Source organism: Schistocerca americana, chromosome 7 (genome assembly GCF_021461395.2).
Source record: "Schistocerca americana isolate TAMUIC-IGC-003095 chromosome 7, iqSchAmer2.1, whole genome shotgun sequence".
Classification (NCBI taxonomy): domain Eukaryota; kingdom Metazoa; phylum Arthropoda; class Insecta; order Orthoptera; family Acrididae; genus Schistocerca; species Schistocerca americana.
Window position 1 is genome coordinate 159,331,675 of NC_060125.1, and position 26,908 is coordinate 159,358,582.

Here is a 26,908-nt window from a genome sequence, read left to right on the forward strand (position 1 = left end):
TGAAAAGCAAAGTGGATTGAATGTAACAGAGGTGGGAGAGGGGCAGTGAATACTAGATGGGACACACAATCAAAAATGTAGAAAATTAAAACAGAGTGAAGCAAAGAGTAGTTACAGTGAGGAAATGCTGAGAAAGAAGAAATTAATGTAAATTAAGGCCAAGTGGGTGGCGAGAACCAAGAACACATTGTAGCACTAGTTGCCACGTGCAGAGTTCTGAGAAACTGGTGTAAGGGGGAAGAATCCAGATGGCGCATGTGGTGAAACAGGTGCCGTGGCCGCAAATGTCATGCTGTAGAGCATGCTCTGCAACAGGATATTGCAAGTTACCAGGATACACCCTCTGTCATGCCCATTCATCCTAATTGATGTCAATGTGGAATAGCTGTTTACATAATAGCTGGTATATACGTGTCATTTCACAGGTGACTCTCCCTTTGATAGTATGTGCTTTACCAGTTACAGGGTGATGGTAGGAGGGTGCATAGTGCAAGTCTTGCAGTGGGGATGGTCATAGGGGTAGGAGAAAAAAGGGTAGGGAGATGTCAGCAAATCTGACATTGAATCCTGCCTTGAACAGCTCAGATCACGATCCCAATTTGATCCACGACCACTACCTCAAAATCATCCCTTACAAGCCTTCCAAGAATTCTTCACATCCTGCATTGCTTCATACCCTTCCTCAGGTCCCTACTACATGACCCTAACCTGTCCTCTGCAGAACTCCAGGCTCTACATTCTCTAAAAGCTGATGACTCCATCTGTATCCTCCCTGCAGACAAGGATTGACCACTTTAGTACTTGACTGAAAGAGTATGTTAGTGGAGGACTACACCAGCTGTCTGACACCTCTACATACAGCATCTGCCATCAAGACCCCATCCCTGTGATTCAAACTGACCAGCAGTCCCTCCTCAAAACCTCAGGCCCCTCACAAGGACTAAAACCTCAGTCCATAGAACTTCTTACCCCACCCAAACCATGCACCTCCACCTTTTACCTTCTTCCTAAGATCTACAAAACCAAGCATCCTGGCCATCCTATAGTTGCTGGCTTAAAGCACCCACTGAATGTATATCTGCCTCAGTTGATCAACACCTGTAACCCACAGTACAAAGACTCCCCTCCTACATCAAAGATACCAACCATTTCCTAGATTGTCTGAAATCTGTGCCCGTCCCGCTCCTGCCACACACCTTGTTTGTCACCATTGATGCCACTTCCCTCTGTATCAACATCCCACACATACATGGCCTGTCTGCTGCTGAACATTTCCTCAGTCAGCGCCCACCTGATTCCAAACCCATGACATCCTTCCTACTCACCTTAATCACCTTTATGCTTACCAACAACAACCACTGAGGGGCAGACATACAAACAGATCAAGGGTACGGCCATGGGAACCAGGATGGCTCCTTCCTATGCCAATGTTTTCATGGATTGCTTGGAGGAGGCTTTCCTGGGACCCATAAGTCATCAGCCCCTGGTTTGATTTAGATACATTGATGACATCTTTACCATATGGACTCATGGTGAGGCTGATGTGCTGAAATTCCTAGAATCTCTGAATACCTTCTCCCAATTAGATTTCATATGGTCCCATTCTGAATCCCATGCCATTTTCCGTGATGTTGATGACATCCTCACTGAATGCCAGCTACTCACTTCTGTCCACATTAAACCTACCAACAAACAACAGTACTTACATTTTGACAGTTGCCATCCTTTCCATGTCAAACATTCCCTCCTGTACAGCCTTGGCATCCAAAGAAAATGTATTTGTTCAGGTGCAGACTCTTCACATCAGTACACCACCATTCTCATCTCAGACATCACTGCACATAATTACCCCACCAGCCCAGTTAAAAAGCAAATTTCCTGGGCCATCACATCCAATCCGGGTAGTGCTAATCCCTCCACAAAACAATTTCGGAGCACACCATTGGTGACTCAGTATTATCCTGGTCTGGAATGTGTTAATCAGCTACTTCAACAGGGTCATGACTTCCTAAAATCGTGCCCTGAAATGAGATCCATTCTGTCTGAAATTTTGCCCACCACACCTAGAATAGCTTTCCACCACCCTCCCAATCTCTGCAATATTCTTGTCAGACCCTATGCTCCATCTGCACCCAACTCCTTATCCTATGGCTCCTAACACTGTGACCATCCCCACTGGAAGACCTGCCCTATGCACCCTCCTACCACCACCTATAATAGAGCTGTAACGGGCAAAACATATACTGCCAAAGGGAGAGCCGCCTGTGAAACACATCATATACCAGCTATTATGTAAACACTGTTTGGCCTTCTACATTGGAATGATTACCACCAAATTATCAACTGCAATATCCTGTTGCAGAGCATGCTCTACAATATGACTTTCATGACCTCAGTGCCTATTTCACCAAACACGCCATCTGGATTCATCCCCAGACACGAGTTTCTCAGAACTCCACAGGCGGGAGCTAGTGCCAACTACCTACCTGGCCTGAATTTACATTAATTTCTTCTGTCTCAGCATTTCTTCACTGTAACTACTCTTTGCTTCCCTCTGTTCTCGTTTTCAGCATCTTTCATTGTGTTTCCTGTCTATTTTTCACTGCCCCATCCCAGCTCTATTACATACAATGCACTTAGCTTTTCACTCTTAATAACTCATGCATGATGTTTAAGCTGTAATCTGTGTCTCATATTACCCTGACTTTCACCTTTAATCTCTCAGGTTTTCAAATCTCATCTGATGCAGTTCCCAACGATCAGTCTTTCCTTCTCATCCCGTACGATAAGTCTCCTCTTACCTGCAGTTGGGTGACTTTCCCAAAATTTATCCCTTTCCCTAGACCTCTTCAGTCCTTTTCCTTTACCCTTCTTCCTTCCCCGTATACCCTTCTGCCTAAAGAAGGAGCCACTGGCTCAGAAAACTTGCCAATTACATCAGTCTTTTATGTGCGTGTTCTGCCACCACTTGGTAAGTTTTTATCTCTACAACTAAATAATTTTGTCAATAATTGATTGTTAGTAAGTTTTGTTGTACTTGTATCTCACTGTACATCTTGAGGTAATGCTTGCACATTTTACTCAAAAAATGTTTCAATTACATCCATTCTAAATTTCAAAAATGTATTTTTTGTGTTTTTGTGGAATATAGAAAATGTTTTGAATAGAGACCAGTCAATAAAATGCTGAAATACTTTCTGGTAATATTTATTCTGCTGTTTCTGCATAGTCTCATAAAAAGAAATTCTTGATCAGACCATTGTATCATTATAGTCTCTCATCACCTGAGATTTTTTTTTTTTTTTTTTTTTCTTCACCAGTTTTTGTTTCCGTTATATGCAATGATTGGTTGTGTGTAGTGTGTTAAAAGTGCAAATTGTTTTTTGTTTCTCTTGCTTCTTTAGGAGCATGACTTTGCCTCTTTGGAAAGCTCCAATTTCTCCCTTTTTAGGTTTTATGGGTCAGTAGTTACTTTCTGTTTGCTCAAAGATTTCTATAGACATCCATCCTGCTTTGCGCCAAATAATTTGCAAATGATGTGAAAAATTGTCATTTCCTATGCAGTAGTCTTTGTCTAATAGGGACTCCAATACACGTAAAACAATTTTGGTAGACATACAATATTCCATATACTTATACAAGCATGTTATACTTTTGCCAACAAAGTTCCATATGTAACCTGATTGTGATTCAAACAGAATAAATGATTGTATACTAATGTGAGATCTTTTCATTGGCATACACTGTTTCCAGCCAAGCCTGATTTTGCATAATAATAATAATAATAAGCTTTCATCCACATCAATATTTCTTTCTGGAACTAAAGCTGAGCTGAATTAGTTTCACAAATATTCAATAACTTTGTGTGCTTTTCATAACTTTTGGCATGGATGCAGATTGGAAGCACACCAGTACCATCATTGATCAGGTAAACTGACTGCACTTTGTAATAACAAAATGTTTGTGAAAACTTTCATTCCATCTTCACTAACACTTATGTGACTTGCAGTTTGTATTTACAAACTGGTGTTTCCTTGATATGCATACATGTTGGTTTCAGTTTCCAGAATATGAATCGACATCAAAACATACTTCAAAATACTTAAGTGGTTCAGCAGTTGTATCTAAATTTATTTTTACTCCCAGGATTGAAGTAAAAGGGAAAGCTGGTCTAGCGGTAGGAAAGTTACATGATCAATTTCATTCCATACGTGCCAACTTACAAATCCATCATTTTTGTCCCATTCTTCATTGTTGTCACTGAGGCTTCCCTCAGAGCTGTCACTGTCTCTTCCAAAATTTATGGAATCTTTACTGGATTCAGTATCTCAGACTCATCACCAGAATATATAGCATGTTTTGAGATGTAGAGAATATGGACTCACTGTCAGCACTGCTGCTTCACAACTGATACTAAATTGTTGCAGATCTTTCCATTGTTGAAATTCCCCAGCTGTTGTCTGACTGCTGAAGAAATAATTTGGGTACAACTGTAGTATTTTATTTGCCATTAGAACTTTCAGACAACCTCACTCATTTCCAAGTAAGATCCAGTACGGTAGTTGAAAATAATAACATTAGTTGTATTGCATATGATGTAGTATAGTGAGTTTGTTGCCATTTCTGGTGTAAATATACTTTTTCTAACAAGATGATTGATTCCAGTTCAGTGAAAAATCATGTTTACAGATTTTTCTTTCTGCTTAGATGTAAATTTTACAACTTGTCCATTTCTGTTGACAGTGAGATTTGAGAATGTGTTAAATGTGACTCCTGATGTTCAAGACCAACAAAAAAGATTTGACAGGAAAATACTAACTTCCGATATACGAATAGCCCAGAAATTACATCCGATGGGATAACAGTGTGCATCACAGAATCAGCAGCACATGCATGTTTCCTGTGGCTGGAGGATTAATGCTAGGTCATCTACATATTGGATTTTCTTGAAACTAATAACTGAAATGTTGTGAACATAACATTAAACAAAATGAGAACCAGGATTAATCCTTGAGGCAACCCGATCTTCAAGGTTCTCCATCTGTTGGCTTTTCCATTCAGAGAGCATGTTGTTGATTAAAGTTACTAGTTTCTGACATGGAATTACTTCAACAAGCTTGAGCACCTGTGATGTTCGTACTCTCATCTTGGATGTAACTGATTTTTAAAAATTAACTTTATACACACTATTTTACTCTAAGTTATTAATGATTTTTCTGCAACTAATAGAAAAAAATAGTTTTTGTTACTGTCACATAGCTTGATGAACTGAGGATGTCCACTGTTGTCGACAAAGTAAGCACATTATTCTTCTTAGCTTCAGATGTCCTACACTTCTGTGTTTTTGGGTTGCATTTTCTTCATACATAAATCTTGCTTTTGGAAATACAAACCCAACACAAATGATTCTTTAAGAGCCACATTTATTCACAGAAAACTATGTGAACCAAATACTGCCAACATTAACCCAAGACTGAACAAAAGCTGAGTAAATACTACCTTGAGTTGAGCAAGCAGTCACAGCCATGGTCACCTTTTAACTGTTTACTTCCTTGTTAAAACTTACACCAAAATTACATTTATGTAATGCAAATGATTTCCCTACAAAATTCACTTTAAGACTTGCTAGACAATTTACTCAAGCACAGTTGCTATAGTGTTTTCACCTAACATTCTTATTTTTTGATGAAATTGCCAAACTTTACACATTTATACATTGCCTGCTGACTTTCTTGGGTTCTTTGGACAATGTTTTCTTGAGAATATTTCTAACATTTCACCAGCACAAGAACCTAGCATCGTCATTACTAGATGTGGATGGAGGGTGAAGCTTTGACAATGCCGGTCACTCTTGTTGGTGAAACATAAGAACTATTGTCAAACAAATGTTGCCTGAAGAACCCAAGACAGAAGCCAACAGGCAGCAACTGCTTACAGAAGTCTAAAAATTCCCACACTTACCTTAATTTAATACTTTTTTTATTTATGTTGGGCTTTAACATTTGTCCACAAGAATTAGAATATCAATAAATATAAGCACCTTTCCAGTGAATATAATTTTTCAGAATTGATGTCTTTATATGAAAATTTGTCCACCTCGATAGCTGAGTGGTCAGTGCGATGGGCTGTCATGCCAAGGAGCCAGGCTTCGATTCCCGGCTGGGTCAGAGATTTTCTCCACTCAGGTACTGGGTGTTGTGTTGTCTTCATCATCATCATCATCTCATCCCCATTGATGCACAAGTCCCAAAGTGGCGTCAACTCAAAAGACTTGCATCAGGTGACCAGTCTATCCGACAGGAGGCCCTAGCCACACGACATTTCATTTCACATTAATTACATCATTAACAATACATTGTTTTTCATATTGTTATTATTATTTGATTTAGTCAGCTGGTTTGTTTATAGAATAATGAGTACATATAAATGAAAAATTACAAAAAATTAGCATAATTGAATAGTACTACTGCAATGCTATGAAGCAATATAAGAACTGAAAGATTAATTATGAAAAATGAAATATACAAGTGTTCTACATTGGTTATACAGTGTTCAATAGGCAAATCTCAGTCTCTTATATTACAAACCCTTCTCTCCATATGGTATCATAAGCTGCTGTCAGACTGATGGAAGCTGTAGCTGATGGTAAGCCCCTCTGAAAACTGGTTCCAACAATGCTGTGATAGTTGAGACTTCATCACAGCAACTCTGTCTTTCTCTAGAGCCACTCTGTTCAGCTGGCATTATTTTATCAGTGACTTCTTGGACTTGGTTGGGAATTAGCGACACCAGTAGTTTGTGTCATGCTGCGTAGGGAGACAGGTCAATAGTTAGCTGCATTGAGTTCTTCTTTGCCTGGTTTCAAAACTATGATTATTTTAGATATTCTAAATATCTTTGGTAGCTTTCCAGTTCGCAAAATTTTGTTGAAGAATCACAGGAGACATTTATAGCTGTGTAGGCTTCTGTGACCAGAGTCAGTTGACATAAAAGTTTTCTGAGTATCGTTCCGCATCATAATGAAAAACTATGCAGGGGAAGCCATTTTGGCCACTGTAACTATAGGAGACTGTTTTGTTCATGAGGCCTACAGCTTTATGGAACTCCAAACATATTCCATCAAAACCAGCAGGTTTATTTGTTTTCACAAATCCCAGGGCTAAGGTGGGCTCACATATGTAAAAATAACATGCAAGATTCCAAATGAGATCTCTTGGTATTTAACTGATTGAGTGCATTTCTTCTTGGTATATGTGGATCTGTATGAAGTTTCCTTATAAGGCTCTGAGCTTTACAATTGGATTGCATAAAATTCAGTCCAGTTTTGGTCTTGTGCCATTTATCTCTTCTGTTTTGATTGAGAGCCTTCAAGAGATCTTCAGTTATTGTATCACTGTCTGACTGCTGATATTGTGTGTACAATTTGTTGCATTCTTCCACCCTTCCAGGTATGTACGGATGTTTTTAAATCCACATGGTATGAACTTCATGGCATTAGAATTTAAAGTGCTGACAAATGTCTCTTAAGTGGCAGGAATTGGAGAGATCCATTGGACAGTGCCATCAACCCTCTTCTTAAATTGGTCCCATCAAGGATGTGGAACTGAGATAATAATTGAGATTTTTACACCATAATGGATGATTGGCCCATGTTGATTGTGTGGGAATGACTTGACAACTTCCCTTTGTGTCGTACTTTCATTGCTAAACATTGGTGAGGACACTATGGAGAAATCAGGAGAATAACCCTTTTGCCATCTGCCAGATCTAAAAATACTGAATGGTTAGCATTGTAGATGAGGTGGAGACTGTTCACTTCCACCCGGTCTTTGAGAGCAGTTTTATTTCCATCTTGTACCACATGTCCCCACTTTTTACTATGGCTGTTAAAGTCCGTAACATATATTACAAGCTGATTGAAACGCTTAATTGGAAGAGAAGAGGGAGCAGGGAAATGGGGCTGAGATTAACTTTATGCTTAAGTAACACACTCTGAAGCTGTAACAAATGTTAACTGAATTGTATCATGTGTCTTATTGGTGCTGAGGAGGACTATTTGCACCTGTGTTTGTTGAATACTCCCTGTTGCCATGTAGCAGCACCTATTTGGAAGAATTTTCTGGTACTACACCAATGTTTGAGGAGCACCTAATTGTACTTTCCACAACTTTTGGGAGGCTTTTTGGACTGAAGCTGGCACATTGCTTGCCAAAGTATCACCTCTAATTGCTCTCTGTGATGCCTCCCCCTTCATCTTTGTCTGCTCTCATCCTCACAATAGGGGGTCCCTCTCAGTCTGGGGTCTAAGTGAGCTACCCTTCCTTTTTCACTTACCCAAACTTATCCCTCTCTCAATCCTATGGAAGAAACAGTTAGCTCCAAAAGGTAGTAAGTGATTCACAGTTATTTTTATATGTGTCTATCAGCAGTACTACACACATGACCTCTTAAGGTAAATTCTGGCCAGAAATTTTGTCCCAAAATTTGTTGTCCATAATTTAACTGATTAAATTTAACTATCACTCATAAATCAGCCCATGCTAGGGACTTTTACAGCTCATGTCAAAGGGTCATTCCAGGGAACCATAAAGCGGTGCATTCATAGTGCCACTGTTGTACAAAGCTTATTAGTTTATTATTTCTGTAGCTGGTGTACTGTTATGATTGCAATTCAACATAAATGGTGTCTATGGATTAGTGTCTAGTTTCAACAATATGACTATAATTTTTTAATATGTATGCAACATTTACCAGCATTCATCTGAAATCATACCCAGTTGTTAGTAGTGCAGTGCTACTCGTTGTGAAAAGATTTTAAGTGCATCAGAGACCAATAAGTACAAATTTATGATTGCTTACAGAGATGGTTATTTCTCATTCAACAGTCCGCATAATTTGTTGCCATTGAGCATATCAATTTCTTGATTTTTTTTTTAACATATATAGAGCAATGGCAAATCCAGGGTGAAATATAAATATTTTTTAAGGACTGATAAAGATAGAGTGCATTTCCATATGATGAACAGTCACTGAGTAGATAAGGCATCAAGCAGGAGACACACTCGAGAAAAGGATTATCAGCTATCCTCAGAGTGCGTTTGCACAAACACACACACACACACACACACACACACACACACACACAGTGCCTGGACACAGCATAGCTTGTATCGTTGTGTTCTAAGTGCCTTGCCACTGCTCAACAGTGCCTCTATTCACTGAGTGGTGATCTCTTTGTTTTTCAGATGTCTCCCACTATTTTCATTGTTCATTCCCATGTATACAAAATACGTACTAGTTTTATGCTTTCATAATCCTTCAGTAACTAAAAATATTTCCTCACTTTTTTTACTTGTGGGAACAGTAAGTGTCAATTTTACCATGTGTAATGGGTTATGTGAATTATACAACTTTCTTTATACTAAGCAATATTATTTTCCTTTAAAAGTGTTATTATTACCATTCAATTTTATTTAGATGAATTTAAAAAGTGGATATTGTCTCTCTGTAGTATAAATGTTTTAAGTGTTCTTACTTGGATTAGTATTTAAGGTATGTATCCTTGTTTTTCAGCCTTCCTTCCAGCAATGGCTAATAGCTTCATCCATGTACTGATGTACACATATTATGGGCTTTCTGCCCTGGGCCCAGCAGTAGCTAAGTACCTGTGGTGGAAGAAATACCTTACCATTTTGCAGCTTGTGAGTTACCAATATATGTAGTCTCTGTAAACAGAAAAGAAAATGTCACTTTTCTTTATGCACTTATAGGACATCTGAATAGCTAATTGGTAGATTTACATTATGTCAAGTGAATAATTTTACTGTGGAAACAGATAAATTTGGATGATAATAATAATAATAATAATAACAACAACTCATGTTCAGCATCAAATGATGCAATCATCATTTTTCTGAATTCACCATTTCACAAGACAGGTTTGGAAGTCATATGCTTATAGATGAGGCTTGATTTGAAGGTAGAAACATTGCAACTTATAAAATTAAGAATTATTTTAGATTATTTATTTAAGAAATGACTGAAAAGAAAAACTGAATGTTACAGGGGGTGGCCATAAATATGGAAACACTAAAAAACACAACACATTACCATCCCTACTATGGTATACGAAAATTGTTAGCATTCAAAATAGCTTCCAGTCATCTCCAAATGGATAAATACAGATTCTGTATGGTTCTCAAGGGAATCTTATGCCATTCTTTTGAAAAAAAAAGGTAGTTCCAGGTAATAACAGTGGAGGTGGGCACCAGTCACACACCCTTCTCTGGAAAGTAGACCACAAAAGGACAATGACACTGAAATCTGGTGACTGTGCTGACAGTTCATCCTTGTTCTCACTAAAACAGTCATGGACAATGTGAGCTGGGTGAATGGAGGCTCTGTCATCGTGGAACACGATACCACCATTGGGAAACAAACATTGTACTATGGGATGAACCTGATCAGCCAAAATGGTCACATAATTCTTAGCAGTAGTGTGTCCTTGCAGAGTAACCATGGGGCCCATGAAATATCCTGATATGGCTGCCCAAATCATCACCAAACCCCTGCCATTTTTTTACTTTTGGGACGTAAACTCAGCCAGAAGTTAGAAACAATCTGAAACAAGGCTCATCTGAACCAAATGACATTCTTCCATTGTGCCATAGTTCAGGCTTGATGGCATCAGCCTCACATTTTCTTTTTACAGGCATTTTCATCACTAATTAGTGGTTTTGGAATTCCAGCTAACTCTGCAATCCCCTGCTTATGGAGCTTCCTTCATGTTGCTTTGGTACTCACAGGGTTCACAAATGGGTTACAGAAACACCCACCAAACAAGCACTGACAATTTTCCCATGTTCGAATTCACTTATCTCTGATGTACTGCACTAGCAACTACATACAACACTTCTGACTACAACTGTCACTTGTAACACACTGAGGACATTGCCTAGGGGCCATTCATTGTCAGATATAACAGTGCAATGTGTATGCTCAGCTAGCCTCTGCATTTATGTTCAAGTATGCATTTGTTGTGGTGTTCCCATATTTTTGTCCAACCCCTGTGAGTGTTTATATTAAATACAACAGACAGATTAACAGAATCTTCCGTCGGTTCTTGGTAGAACAACATTATAATAAATGGAAAGCACCATTTTGCTTTTGTTCTACAATATTACTTTTATTGTAAACTGGTTTTTGGCTTACAAGGACATCTTCAGACATTTGTAGAACAAAAGCAAACTGGTGCTTTTCACTTATTACAACGGACAGACATATATGTTACCTATATAAAGTTTTCTGTATTTTGTGTGCAAAGCTTGGATACTCATTAAGTGACCAGTGTAGGTTGGCAATCAGTGTTCTTTTTAGTGTGGCTGTGGATATCAAGCAGGTGATGCTTGGCGAGAAACACTTAAAAACACTGGTACAGAGTAGTGAAATTAATGTAAACAATGTCTGTGTATCATTCACATCTTATTGTAATATGTTAATTAATGTACTCAGAAGGTATATACATAATTGTTCCCCTCTTTACCTCTCTCCTCCCCCTCTCCCCCCCCTCCACACCCCACACCCTCTCCTTCTCTCTCTCTCTCTCTCTCTCTCTCTCTCTCCCCTCTCTCTCTCTCTCTCTCCCCCTCTCTCTCTCCCCCTCTCTCTCTCTCTCTCTCTCTCTCTCTCTCTGTCTCTCTCTCTCTTGCTCTCTCACTCTCAGCCCTTTCCCTTCTCTCTATGCCATGTTTCATAGTGGAGCACAGTTGCTACAGGGAAAGAGAAGCAATTCTACCTTACTGGGTCACATTTTCACGTTATGTCACTAGGGTCAAATTCCATATTTAAATCCAAAATCATAGAATGACTCAGAGTTGTGAAATACTATAACATGCAATGTTTTCATGGATTATATTATAAGGAAATACATTACATTTAAGAATTTCCATTAAAACATAATTATAATAGACATAGTTGTCCAATTACAAAAGTCTAATGTCCACTGTATTACCCAAAAAGGATCCAACAGCTCTTGCAGGTTGGTGACTGTGCTGTAATCATGTACTGTAGTCCTCTTTTCCTAAGTTTATGTTCATTTGTTGAAGTTCAAGCCCTGCTTGGGCTTTCAATTTGTTCTGTTGTTAATTTGTTCACATGCATTAAAAGGGAACAATTTATAAAGTGAGACTCATACAATTACAATATGAATTTCAAGCTTCTGCCTTGAATACTGATATATATGATCATTTTTTTTCTAAAAAATGACACTCTCAGAATATAGAAACAGCAAGTGGAAGATGGCTGCATTATGAATAGTGTAATGGCTTTTTTCCAAATTAGTATCTGTCTATGTCTGCATTAGGTTGAAAATTTTGTCAGAATAAAATTTCGTATTGTAATATCTTGTGAAGCATTCACATTTGGTGTTATCCTAAAGGCCTACAGGCCTAAGAATTTAAAATCTGTGTCATGCTAATGTTGAGTTATGGATTGAGTAAGTCATTTTTCCTTTCTGGTTGTTTTTTGGAAATGTTCATACATTGGATATTTATCTAGAGATTTCGTATGAAAACAGGCACTACTGTTTATCCAGTGTGCTTAATGTGAAAACTATGAAATAACAAGGAAACTGAATCAGAGGTATATGCTTAACCACCAAGAGGAAAAATTCTTACTACTTCTTGCAGACACACATAAAACTAGAAACAATTATCATAGCTTCAGGAATCATTAGTTCCGTCAATGGGGAGGAAAGAGTGATATGTTGAAGAAAGCTACAAAACACGACATAGACTGAAAGGGGCTCACATGTTGTGAGAACTTGGAGGCAACCTCATATAGTTTTTTCTACTTTTATACTTGTCTATTGGCAGTTTTGGTACCTACCTGGATAGGCATGTGCATTACAGAGCCTGCTTCCAGGAAACAGAGAGGCATGTGGCCCTGTATCAAATCCACCTCATTATTAATGTTGGAGGCCAGTGTGCCAACCAGCCTGGATCGTATTTTTGGGCAGTGCTTGTCATCTAATGAGGTAAATACTGGTCTGATTTCCATGCCCCAGCTCAGATAAATGATGGACAAACTCTTTGAAAACAATGTCACATTTGACTGTGTGATTACACCGAGTCTAAACAGAAGGGGTACACTGAGTGGGGGCAGAGCTGGCAGTAGCTTTAAAATGTCTTTGGGAGCAGCAACTTCATTATAGCCATAGCCCCTATATGGGTAAGGTTGGTTCTTCATAAAATTGGAGATGAACTATGATGGTCCTGACAAATGCTGGATAGAGGGCACTGGCAATGAAGGAAAGATTGGCAGTCTCAGGGTTTTGCTTCCTGGAGGTAAGAAATGTTCATTTTATAGTTTTCTCAAGCAAATTTAGCAAACTCAAGTGACAGACTCTGCAAGAGAGGCGCTCTGCATCGCGGTGTAGCTTGCTCGCCAGGTTTCGGGAGGTTGCGTTTCTGGATGAGGTATCGAATATATTGCTTCCCCCTACTTATACCTCCCGAGGAGGTCATGTATGTAAAATTAGAGAGATTCAAGTGCGCATGGAGGCTTTCAGACAGTCGTTCTTCCCGTGAACCATACGCGACTGGAACAGAAAAGGAAGGTAATGACAGTGGCATGTAAAGTGCCCTCCACCACACACTGTTGGTTGGCTTGCAGAGTATAAATGTAGATGTAGATGAAATTTTCCTTCTTACAGAATATCATGTGACTGCATTTATGAGCAAAACTAACTGCTTGGTGATGAAACCAGAAAAAATATATATATTTTAACTGAAAATAGTGTGTGTGAAATCTGCTGAGTTTCAGAGCTCAGATCTGTAAAGTAAATATCACATACCTATCATCTCAAAAGGCAAAAATAATAGAGTAACTCAAGTGACAAGAGATAAAAAAATAAATGACCAATTTATTACTGATAAAGCATTGTATGTTGCAGATTCAGTTCACAACTGCAATGATAATGGGTATCAATGGTATTAGAAATGGCTGTGATTTTCCTATATGGATGCAGTATACACTAGTAATTTATATGATGTCCTTCATTGCCCTCTTTGGAAATTTTTATGCAAAAGCATATATAGCCAAGGTAAGAATTACAATTGATGCATGTAAAATATCTTCAAAGAGTCTCATTTAAACAAAAAAAATTGATATTAATGTCTTTCATTTATTTCATTTTTAGGGATCAAAAATATTTGATGGTAATGAAAGCTCTTATAGGAGATCTATCAGCAAAGAAGTCCATCAGAATGGATTCAAGAACCATACATCAAATGGAATTATTGAAGACAGGAGTAAAAAGATAAAATAAATAAAATGTGCAGGTACTAATATGTGCTGGTCACCAAACCTGAAATTTTTGAGACACTAATAATGACTCAGTGGTGTTGTTGCTCCAGAAGACATTAAACTATTTTCTGTTTCTTGATGAAACAGAACATTTGTACAAATTTGGTGCGCAATTGATTGATAATGTTAGATGAATAGTGCTCTTCATCTGAAGTCTATTTTTCACTACAGTGGGTGAGTGCTGTTGATATTGTCACTGTTGATCCAAGACAACATACAAGTGTTTTGTATGGCTGAAAATCGTGTGTGTGTGATACAAGACCATAATTTTTTTTTAGCTGACATAGTCAGTGAGAAGGTAAGTTCCCTTACATATTCCAGTGAATGTAAGTGCTCAAATATTTGTTAGCAAAGTGATTCAAAGTGGTAATTAATAGGAACAACACAAATGACAGTTAACAAAAATGTAATATCAAAGCAATACTATTAACTAAAGCCATAAATATTATTTAAAATAATTAGAGGAGGAAGTAACACAGTAGAATGTGAATTTATTAGAAAGAAACAATCAATGAAAGTGTAACAATTTCAATGAACAGTAAAGACTTTAATTGTTATGGTTTAAGGTTTTTCACTCGAAAATCTGTCAATGTAATAACTAAAGCAATAAATGAAAGTGGATCAATGTAAAGTTATTAATTGGCAGTTAATGCTACTGAAACTCAAGTTTAAAATGTATATTTCTACACATACTGTCAATTAATGCTCAGGTACAAGAATGTAATATCAACTGTGTACTGCCATGTAATTCTAAACTGAGGCTGTAATTAACAAATATTCATTTACTATGAGTGTGTGCCGCATAGTTGTCTCATAATTCTGATTTTTGTTTATACGTTATGACATGTCATTCTGTTGACTTGCAGTCATAATTGTGTGAAATATAAAACTGATGTAACTCTAACTTGCAAGCTCGCATATTTTTACTGTTTCAGAACATATGTTGTGAGAAATGTTTATCATTCTATTCACTTTTCATTAATTGTGTGCTTTCATTACTGTCATTTTTACACTCTGTCATGCTACACAAATGACAAAAGCAATAAAAACTTTTGTTATACATGGAAAACATTACTTTGTTCTAGTTATGTTATCCAGCATACCTTAGTCAGCAAAATTAACTTATAAACAACTTTCTACAAGGGGACTGCAGAGAATTTTCAGAAAGTGACACAAATAAAAAGTAATGCAGATGTACAGATTCAGAGTCTCATGGCAATACAAACTAGTAAAATTTTTTCTAGCTTCCAGCTGATCAAGTGGTTAAATATCTATGATCTTTCAGTCAACTGCTTCTGCACCATAGCCAAATAGTGTCTCAAATGCTAATTTCAAACTCATTCATTTATCCTTTCATCATTTTCCATAGAGCCCATTATGAAGGAGAATCTTTGGAGAAACAGAACAAAGTCAGGGTTATTAATAATTAAATTTCTTGTTATTAACTTAACAAAGAAAGCAGAGATGCTGCTATTCCCTCAGTGCTATGAAATAACTGCTGTTTGTCTCCTGCAGATAACTTAATGCTTCCATTACTGTAATGCCATTTATTAAAGAAAAATCAGAAGCTGCATGCTGTAAAGTTAGAGGCCTGCTTACACTATAGATTGGTACTCATCATGCAGCTAACAGGATACTTCAGTCCTTAAAACTAGATAAAGAGGAAATCTGTACATGAAACTCACATAGCAGTTTCTGATTTGAATTTTAGATCCATTGTAAATGCCATCCAGTTACATCATAATGCTACCATCTTTTGTCATTGTTACATTCATGTGACTGCTTGGTGTTTGTCACATGCATAGTTCACATCTTACCATTTAATGCATCCACAACATGTACAACACAGGCTCTGTTCACACCTTTTCTATTTATCACATCTGCTGTTTAAGAATATTCCTCCTATTTTCTGTCATTTTTCTACACTCTGCATATTAATGCCCCATCTATCTGAGAATTGAAATGCACTGACATTCACTAAATGTAACAAAATCCAGCTAAAAGCTAAAGTCAGGCATTACACTACTATAAATACTTTCACAAATCTCATTTCTTCCTCACTGTATATCCTGAAGATACATATAATTTTTTGATTTCTCCCATACATTCAGACAGAATAAATTACAGTTCAGTCACAGCATATCCAATCTATTGAATCTTGAGTAAGTAAGACATTATAAAAAGATTATATTCATTGCGGATAAAAATGAAAAAAGATGAAATTGAAATGACTATTGTGTTAGCTTACAATCACCCATTCTAAAACTTGAGGGAATGCTTCAGTTAATATGTGAAACTGATATACAAACAAATACATATGAGAAAAATCATGAAATTGAATAACAGCAACAAATAACACTTCATGTGGAGATCAAGTTTTTGCGCATTGACTTATGTCTTATTACTCAAACGTTTTTTCATGTCTTGAGAAGCATATAAGGCTTTCGCCTCACTTGGATATCAAAAACATAAAAAGTAGAGCTGTAAGGGTGGAATTCTAGCCATCATGAAAGGTGACAATTTTTAAAAATTCCCACTTCTTGACTTTTTAATAAAAGCAAATAATTGCTGTGAATCTTCATCAGTCACCTTACAACCTCATATTTTTGATACTCTTTTGTCAAATCATCTTTTTCTTTGTTGCACTTTTGTCAGTCAGACACATTGGTGAATCTTGTCCTCCTGCAATTTATAATTCCTGGCTGCTGAAATATGCAATGCACTAACTGCTCCTAAAACCTCCACAGTCTCTCAAACAGCTTCAAGTGTCATTCAGTGGATGGCTTGCAAGAATTAGTTTGTGTACTGATTTTCCTCTTATCCAAAAAAACTTACTTCCAGTGTAAAGTACTGGCCCAAGAAATTTAAATGGCCATTCCCAAATTTCAATTTGCAGTTTATCACTCTAGATAGTCAAAAAGACTGAAAAACTTCTTAGTGTAAAGTAGGTGGCAACTAATAGATCATCCAAATGAAAATACTTGTTGTTGCAGTCTTTGGTCTGAGGACTGGTTTGATACAACTCCCCTCACTAGTCTTCTGTAAAGAATTCGTGTTAGCGGACCTCGGGGAAGATCAGTTTGGATTCCGTAGAAACACTGGAACATGTGAGGCAATACTGACCTTACGACTTATCTTAGAAGAAAGATTAAGGAAAGGCAAACCTACGTTTCTAGCATTTGTAGACTTAGAGAAAGCTTTTGACAATGTTGACTGGAATACTCTCTTTCAAATTCTGAAGGTGGCAAGGGTAAAATACAGGGAGCGAAAGGCTATTTACAATTTGTACAGAAACCAGATGGCAGTTATAAGAGTCGAGGGACATGAAAGGCAAGCAGTGGTTGGGAAGGGAGTAAGACAGGGTTGTAGCCTCTCCCCGATGTTCTTCAATCTGTATATTGAGCAAGCAGTAAAGGAAACAAAAGAAAAATTTGGAGTAGGTATTAAAATCCATGGAGAAGAAATAAAAACTTTGAGGTTCGCCGATGACATTGTAATTCTGTCAGAGACAGCAAAGGACTTGGAAGATCAGTTGAACGGAATGGACAGTGTCTTGAAAGGAGGATATAAGATGAACATCAACAAAAGCAAAACGAGGATAATGGAATGTAGTCGAATTAAGTCAGGTGATGCTGAGGGAATTAGATTAGGAAATGACACTTAAAGTAGTAAAGGAGTTTTGTTATTTGGGGAGCAAAATAACTGATGATGGTCGAAGTAGAGAGGATATAAAATGCAGACTGGCAATGGCAAGGAAAGCCTTTCTGAAGAAGAGAAATTTGTTAACATCGAGTATAGATTTAAGTGTCAGGAAGTCATTTCTGAAAGTATATGTATGGAGTGTAGCCATGTATGGAAGTGAAACATGGACGATAAATAGTTTGGACAAGAAGAGAATAGAAGCATTCGAAATGTGGTGTTACAGAAGAATGCTGAAGATTAGATGGGTAGATCACGTAACTAATGAGGAAGTATTGAATAGGATTCGGGAGAAGAGAAGTTTGTGGCACAACTTGACCAGAAGACGGGATCGGTTGGTAGGACATGTTCTGAGACATCAAGGGATCACCAATTTAGTATTGGAGGGCAGTGTGGAGGGTAAAAATCGTAGAGGGAGACCAAGAGATGAATACACTAAGCAAATTCAGAAGGATGTAGATTGCAGTAGGTACTGGGAGATGAAGAAGCTTGCACAGGATAGAGTAGCATGGAGAGCTGCATCAAACCAGTCTCAGGACTGAAGACCACAACAACAACAACAACACTAGTCTTCTATGTGTTGGCCTCTTCATCTCTGCATAACTAATGTAATCTACATCCATTCAAACCTGTTTACTGTACTCGAGCCCTGGTCTTCCTCTACAAATTTTACCCCATACTCTTCCTTCCATTACCAAATTCACCATTTCTAGATGCCTCTTATTTTATTCTTGTATCAAAAACACGCATAATATGTACATAATAACGACTATATTACTTTTGCCCAAAAATTGGTCACTCCCAATGTTTTTTTCTGCTCTTTGATGAAGATCATCTTCTGTACAGGAGGCTGGACACAGTCAGCATTGATACATATGATGAACAGTCTGTTTTCTCCAAAATCCTACCGAATACCATCTTGATCAGTGTAGCCCCATCTTGCAAACAAACAGTTGATCCACCATCTCCAGCTTTCAGTCTGTTCAGAGACTTCCAAGTAATCCATTTCTCTTTGTAGCCAGGAGGTACAGTTTCTGAAATTCTATTCCAGTAGGGGGAAGGTAGGTCGTAGCCCTCCATAGTTGCAATCTACCTTTTCCAGCAGTGGTTCCTAGTGTTGTCAATGTTCTTGACTTCAGACACTGTGTCTGTGGTTCATTTCAATGCAGAGGAGGCATTCTCTCCTGCTCCACTGTCTTTCTTTCCTCATTTGTGGCTATTTCTCTTTGAACAGAAAGTGGTGCTACCACTGATTCATGTGAAGTACTAAAGCCATTTGACTGTAGTGTATTCCAAACACCCTATTATGATTCTACAAGTATCATTGAGAGCTAGGTCTACCTGTTTGACATGTTAAATTATACCAAAGAGGACATGCATACTCTGCCACAGAACAGCATAGTGCCAGTGCAGAGGTTTGTAATGTTTCAGGTTGACTACCCACTGTAATCTGGCCAGTTTCTGTAAAAGATTGTTCCTGATGGAAACTTTTGACTTGCAGTTGTAGTGCTTCTTGAAAGTATGAGATGTATCAAGTGTATCTCCAAGGTATTTTGAGGTCTCCCTGCAGATTGTGATGACTTGTGGTCAGGACAATAAAAGCAACCAGGTGAAACCTTGGAAATGTCACAGAATAATAGCTAATCCTTTCACACCAGAAACATCCACATTGGAGCCCTTATCAAGGCCACAGTAAACAACCATCTCCATTACCTCTACATGCCTCTGAATGTGTCCTATCAACCAATCCTTTCCCTGTCAAGATGTATTATAAATTTCTTTACTCCTCAGTTTGATTCAATTCCTTATGATGTTTCAGAATCCTCAGTCATCAAATTTGTTTTGATATCTTTTTTTATTTTTTTTATTTTTGTTGTTGTTGTTGTTTGCACATCTGGTGAGTGGCATGCCATTTCTGGCAGGTCTTTGACTGACAATAATGGAATGTGGGTTGTTTGTGTTGTGTCCGGATGGTGAGTGAGTTTCAGTGTCTCACAGCAGTATAGTACAGGTCTGTTTACAGAAGTGATAGGGTTCTGTGCAGAATGGAATGATGATAATGAAGATTAGTGATATGTCAGATTAACTTCATAAATATATTCTAATTGGCTAGGATCTCTACTGCAATAAATGCCTGAGTGCATCATTTGTAACATTAACTTTATTAAAAAAATCTTACTCATGCCTGGTCTTAAATAAGAAGAGTCACAATAATGAATGGTAAATTGAGTCACATTGGTTAGATGTGCTAGGGAAAGATTAATATAGGTCTATTCAGTATGTTATACTGGTGAGTAGTGTCATAACTTCTTCATTTTGGGGCTCACGGTTCATGTGTGGACCACACATTGCCCTAAGCTATTGCAGTCATTGTTCTTTCCTGGGCAGCATTTCCTTCATCATGTCCCTCCATCCCCAACCTCACTCCTTCCCCATTTCCTCCTCCTTCCCCTCTCTTGGTGTTCTGATTTGCATTAACATGGTTGTCCACCTGATTCACCATCTTCCTTGCGATTTTGTTTCTCTTGCCTGTTCTCCTATTCTCTTTCGTCCTTTTTTGGCAATTTGGTCTCCCCATGGGGTCTGCCCTCCACTTCTGTCTTCAGTGTGAGCCATTTGGGAAAGAACTCCATCCCTAGCATCTACGGCATGGATTCCTCTCTCCCTCCCCCCCCCCCCCCCCACTTCCTCCCCCTCTTCCTTCCCCACCATAGCTCTCCTCCGCCCCTCTAGGTCACCAGCACAAGTAGCCAGTCCTTGTGGTGGATCTGTTATGCACCCATGTGGTTGAGTCCCCTGGCAACACAGGGATCACACTACTGATACCTGAGGTGTTCCCTCTCCATGTATGCCAAGGAGTGGTTGTTTGTCAGCCTAGAGCATCAGAAGTCCCAGCAACGGCCATTGCTGTGGATGGGTAGTGCCCACAGGCAAAGCCCCTGATCAGAGTGGGCTGTATTAGGGTGGATGCTTGGCACATGAAGCATACCAAGCTGCAAAAAATCTGGCCATTCTCAAACTGCCTTCTATTTGATTGGTAGAGGATCATTGAATGCTGCTTTGTATGACCCTGCAGCCTTCCCTTCCCTGGCTACAACCTGGGAGGAGGGCCAGGATCACTGTCTTGGGATGAAATACTTTCCCCACTACCTGGTCTGTACTAGGATGGACAGGGACACATTCACCACCACAAAGCTATTGTTTTTTGTGGAGAATATTGAGGACAAGTTTGTGAAAGTAGAGTCTTTCAGTAAGATGTTGTTGGGCTCCCTGTTGATCAAAGCTTCTTCTGCCACCCAGTCAGCAGATCTTCATGGTTGTGATTGCCTTGACAACATTCCAGTGTCTATCACCCCTCACCAGTCTCTGAATATGGTACAGTGAGTGATTTCTCGTAGGGACCTCATCATGCAAACTGCATTCATTTTGTTCCACATGTGCAAAAGGGTCATAAAGACAACCGCACCAATATCAGCACCTTTATCCTGGCTTTTGAGGGGTATACCCTCCCAGAGAAGGCCAAGATTATGTGTTACTGATGTGATGTGAAGCTATATATCCTGCCACCCATGAGATTCTTTCAGTGATAGCATTTTGGGCACATGTCTTCCTGCTGTATGGTAGACCCTCTGTGTGGTGACTGTGGCTACCCACCCCCTGAGAGAAGCCCCTGTGTTTGTAATAAAACTAGGTGAAAATGTTTTTACAAAGTTTGGGATGAGTATCGTAGTTTAACACAAGAAAAACAATGTTCAGTATACCATGTTTTACATCACATTACCAGCACAAAAAAATATCCTCCACCAATTTTATGTGTATTTTGTGTAATCTGGGGTGCTGATTCTTGATGCTGCCATAGGTTTATTTTGATGTTACTGCATCATCACATGGATAATATGTGATGGTTAAAATAAGTTTTAGTGTTTCTTGTTTACAAAGGATTTTATTTTGCACACTAGATGTTTGACGGCAAACATACATCATAGAACTTACGAAGTCTGTCTACATGCTGTTGATAAAAAATTCGGTCTAAGACTGAAATACGGCGGCATGCAAATCTCCTCTATTTATATAGTTTTAAACAATTACTGTCATTTTTACATACTGAATTTTGCATTTATAAAATTAAAGTTTTTGCATACATCTTCCGAAATTACATAGAATAAAAGTGAATAATTTCATACAAAGACAGGAAAGAATCTGTTTCTATTAAGACTATAAATTACATGTTTTATCATTTCAACAATATATTTCATTAATTTGCATATAGTATTTCACTGACTTAAAGAAAAATCATGCTATCATTTTCAGGTGAACAGACTGATTAGTTTTATTGAATGAAAGGCCTAAATGTAACTAATTAATTTTTTGTACAAGTAAAATTTTACATTTTCATCTGGTCATAATTATAGTTCTATTAACTAACACCAATTAAAACATGAGTGTGCTTGATTCTGACTGAAAAATCATCATGTCATATTTTTATTAGAGATTCAAACAATTTCTGGTTTCAGAACATAAAAATAGCTGTCTCTATGACTTATATTGGATCTTTAATCATTAATTATTCCGTAATAACAATAGCAAAATCATTCCCATCATGTACCTGAAAGTTGTATTGTGTGTAAATTAGGATGGTACATCCAACATGTTTCCTTCATTCCATTTACTGGTGAGACACAATGTTAAAATAACTGTTTAAATTAGTATAAATTACTAATTTTATATATATATGCCCTCTTCGGGAGAGTGGAGATGAGATTGGAATAGGGTATAGAGTCCCAAGGGGTTGTGGTATTACAATACCCGCCTAAAGAGGTTTTACTGTCGAAGAGAGACAAAGCTCTTCTAAATCACTAGCTAAAATTAAGGGAACATAATCATGACTAGTGAAACAAACAAACAATTTGACGATTAGTGTCTGTGAAATATATCTACTACCATAACAAAATTTTAAAAACCATGTATGATTTTAATACAAGGTATGTGTTATTGTGTACATGTTATATATAAAGTTTAGTCAGCCAACTTTCTCATATACAAAATGAAATTTTTTTGTCACTATTACAGAAAAAAATACTAGTGTATAAAATTTCACAGTTTTATCATTTTTGTGCCCTTTTGACGCACTCAATTGAATGTTTGATGAGATTTCTTATGACTATGTTCAGTGTACATATATTATTACCTAATAAAATGTGTCTCACTTCTAAAAGAAAAATGTTAATTTGAGTTGGTTTCTCAGAAGTCTCTGCTTAGTTGGGCGTCAAAATGTGAATATAGTATCACATAAATTATTTTTTTTAAATATGCAGTCACAAGTAAATTATGGTTGTACTTTCATTTTTCCCAGACGAGAACTTGCCTCAACCAGAATGCCAGACATTTGGTGCTGCATCAAACTGATTTCAAAGTCAAAATTTCAGTGGACCAAAGAAATGTATCATCGTCCAAATTTAATGGTCAGAATGATCACATCTAGACCAGTGTCCTCAAATAAGTGTGAATGCAGATCAGTAAAAAAACTTAATTTTTTTCTCAGAATAACCCCTCTGTCGTTAGAACTACTTTACAACTTACCTTTATGAGTTTTTCAAATGCAGTAAACTGTATTTCAGTGTAAAGTGTTGTGTTTTTACCATATTCCATTTCACGTCATTTTATATAACTCCTTCCTCGGTTCATTTCAAACTTGTATCAGCACAAAATGATGGTTAGCTTACTCGTGTATACATATATCTCATAAGTAATAAAATATGAAAAGCAAGCATGATTTTTAATTAATCTAATCACAGTGTAACTTCCTTTTCAGAAGTAAAACGTAAAGAGTTATTTTGTGTTTATAATACAGTGTGACAAAACAAAATTCAAGTAGACAGCATAAAATCTAACCTACTATACCAGACAAAATGTATATTTGTGTCCATGAATGACATGGGATCAAGAGTTATCCTACACCAAATCATAGAAAAACACTAATTTAAAGTATATGAAAGAAAATTCAAAGGAAAATTCCCTCCAGTCTGTTGACTGTGACCAAAGTAGAGCTTAAAACCATGCAAAATTCATCCACCCAAAGGAAATACGATTACAGCAAGTGACTGTAAGGCCACAAAACAAGTTATATTTAAAGAAATTCATTTACATCCTAACATACAATCAAATACAAGCGTTAACCTATGAAGCACCTGTGATATATATACTATAAATATAAATATGACTAAAACTAAACAGGAAACATACTGTTTCAATACAAAGTCCAAAATCATGATGTCACAACAGGCAAACAGTTCAAATGGATATAGTAAGCAAAACTATATGAAAATAGAATTTGGCATGAAACACCTCAAACCAAATTTAAATTGCTCAATGCCTATGTTTGTGATGATTGGACCAACCTGAAAAACCCGAACTGCTGGGTACTAACCAGTAATGAAGTTCATAATCAATTAGTTCAAACAACAAAATCCATAAGGAATAAATATGCAAATATTTGAAGCAATATGATGTGGAATTTCAAGTTCCAGACAAACATCACCTCCTACCATAAGCTAAACAGAAGTTAGTATTTTGAGCACAAAGGCTCAGCGATACAGTAAATCATCAACAACGATTACAACTCATTTCAAATTACATTTAACTTATCATCTGCATTAATCCTCCTGCGATTCCTTGTATAGAGTGAAAATGGTTTGTCTGTTGTAACAACACATGTTCCATAATCCCTGTTGGGTACAACTCCAACAGCAAAAGTGCGATAAGAAATAATGTCTCTCTGATTGTAGGCCTCCAATCCTTGTAAAGGTTTATCAGTACCTCTCAAAATAGCAATTGTTAACCATGAATTGCCACTAACTACTTCTGTTGTAGTACTAGAAAATTGAATCTTGCAACCAACAAAAGTAATAGGTCCTTGTAGTAACTCCTGTTGACCAGTTTCATTTGGTGTAATTGAAAAAGTATCAACTGTCTTGTACACTGGCAATCTGCTTCTCCTCATGTATCTTCTGCGTCGGTACGGCATGGCTGTCTGCCAGCTGCGGCTGCCTCGAGTCGAATGAGCCTGCAGCTGCCTCAGTAGCGCACACGTGTACTGATAAGAACTGGGCATGGCAGTTATCAACGCCGTTGCGCAACCGGAACTTAATTATTCTGCAACACGGTCCTAGTAAAACTAGGGACCGTGTTGCGCAACCGCCTCGCTCTGCGGCTAAGTCCCGCTCAAGGTCACCCACCTTACACAGCGGCATATGCTGAACAGACACAGCCATAGAAAAGGATTGTTGCACGATTTTTGCACGATTGCTGCACGATTGTTGCGTCCAGTATATTTACTTGATCCGTGTTGCAGAAGAATTCTCTTCCGGTCTGTGTTATTCTTATGGAGATTACTTCGTTGATAACGAATAATTGTTAAAAAATAACTTAATTGAACAGTATACGTACTGTTTGGGTGGTCTACTGAGTTTAGGAGAGGGGACAGTGGGTGGGTATTGTGTTTTACGCGTTTTACTGCTCATGACCTTGAATTCGGACTTAGTTTCTGGCCACTGCAACACGACACGGGTCCTAGTATTACTAGACCCGTGTTGCAGAAGAATTAATTTCCGGTTGCGTAACGGTGCTGATAACAGCTGATAAGGCTCGCTGCAGGGGTCCAGCCGCACTTCCTGTGTCAGCGCCAGTCGCTCTGCGACCGCTGAGCAGTGCAGATGTATAGGGCTTTACATTATGAAGAGCTTCTAGCGTTGTATTTTATGGATGTTGATCATATAATCGTCATTCTTATCACTATAATGATTGATTGTGGTGGTTATTGGTCATGCCAGACCGCTGGTTAATTTTTTTTTTTTAATTAATAAAGATTATTTATTTAAATAGTTCTTATGACCTCAATAGAATAAAAACCTCAATATTATTCATGTTCATACTGTAATAAAATGTGGTGAAAATGTTTTTGTGATAAAGTTTGGGAGAAGTATCATAGTTCAACACAAGAAAAACAATGTTCAATCACTGTCTAATTACTTCATACCATGTTTTAACACAAATTTTTGTTTGAAGATAAGTACATATGTTGGCACTTTAAAATGATTCAATAGGAAAAGTAATGTAAGTATTCAATAGCATCCTGAACAGGCAGTTGAGGAAACACACTGACAAAACCGTATATACCACTGATATCATGACACTGATATGAGAACATATCCAGACAAAAGTGGTTAACATTTGTGATGAGAAAGAATTTATGGCAATCTAACTCCAACATCGAGACTAAATTGAGAGAGAATACTGATATATACAGAATGTGGTAGATAAAGGCATAAGCATAGTGCAAAGCAATGTAATACACTTGACATGCTGAAATGTAGCTTAAACTCCATGCGTGATTGGAGAGCTTATGCCTCTATCTATATTTGATTCTGTAAATGATTTGCGTCATGTTTTCTGTATTGGCTGTTAGCATTTATCATATATTTTCTTTAGTGCTTTGATGTTCAACATTGTCATATGGTATTTTGATGCTCATTTTAAACATTTATATTTTCTGTATGTGACCAATTGATCATCATATATTCTGTTACAAAAAATTTATTTCATGTAACTTAGGTGTGTGTGTGTGTGTGTGTGTGTGTGTGTGTGTGTGTGTGTGTGCGTGTGTGTGTCTATATATTTTCAGTATTCTCTCTCAATTTAGTCTCCATGTTGGAGTTAGATTGCCATAGATTCTTTCACATTACACATGTTGAACCACTTTTGTCTGGATACATTCTCACATCAATGCCATGATATCAGTGGTATATGCGGTTTTGTCATTGTGTTCCTCAACTGCTTGTCCAGGATA

General features: G+C 37.6%; 1 protein-coding gene and 1 long non-coding RNA gene across 8 annotated transcripts in view; one reads left to right on the forward strand and one right to left on the reverse strand.

Moving 5' to 3' along the window:
- Positions 1-15,394, forward strand: part of LOC124621940 (elongation of very long chain fatty acids protein 4-like) — a 50,542-nt gene extending 35,148 nt beyond the window's left edge. For all 7 annotated transcript variants that reach the window (XM_047147452.1, XM_047147455.1, XM_047147451.1 and 4 more), the window contains exons 6-8: positions 9,574-9,701; positions 13,952-14,101; positions 14,198-15,394. In XM_047147452.1, coding sequence (XP_047003408.1) covers positions 9,574-9,701; positions 13,952-14,101; positions 14,198-14,326 — 407 coding nt within the window. In that variant the 3' untranslated portion in view covers positions 14,327-15,394. The remainder of the gene's footprint in view (positions 1-9,573; positions 9,702-13,951; positions 14,102-14,197) is intronic.
- LOC124621942 overlaps positions 5,614-26,908 on the reverse strand; it is an 84,583-nt gene continuing 63,288 nt past the window's right edge. Inside the window, exons 2-3 of the long non-coding RNA XR_006980589.1 lie at positions 9,536-9,725; positions 5,614-6,306 (exon numbers count right to left, since the gene is read on the reverse strand). This is a non-coding gene — a long non-coding RNA (uncharacterized LOC124621942). The remainder of the gene's footprint in view (positions 6,307-9,535; positions 9,726-26,908) is intronic.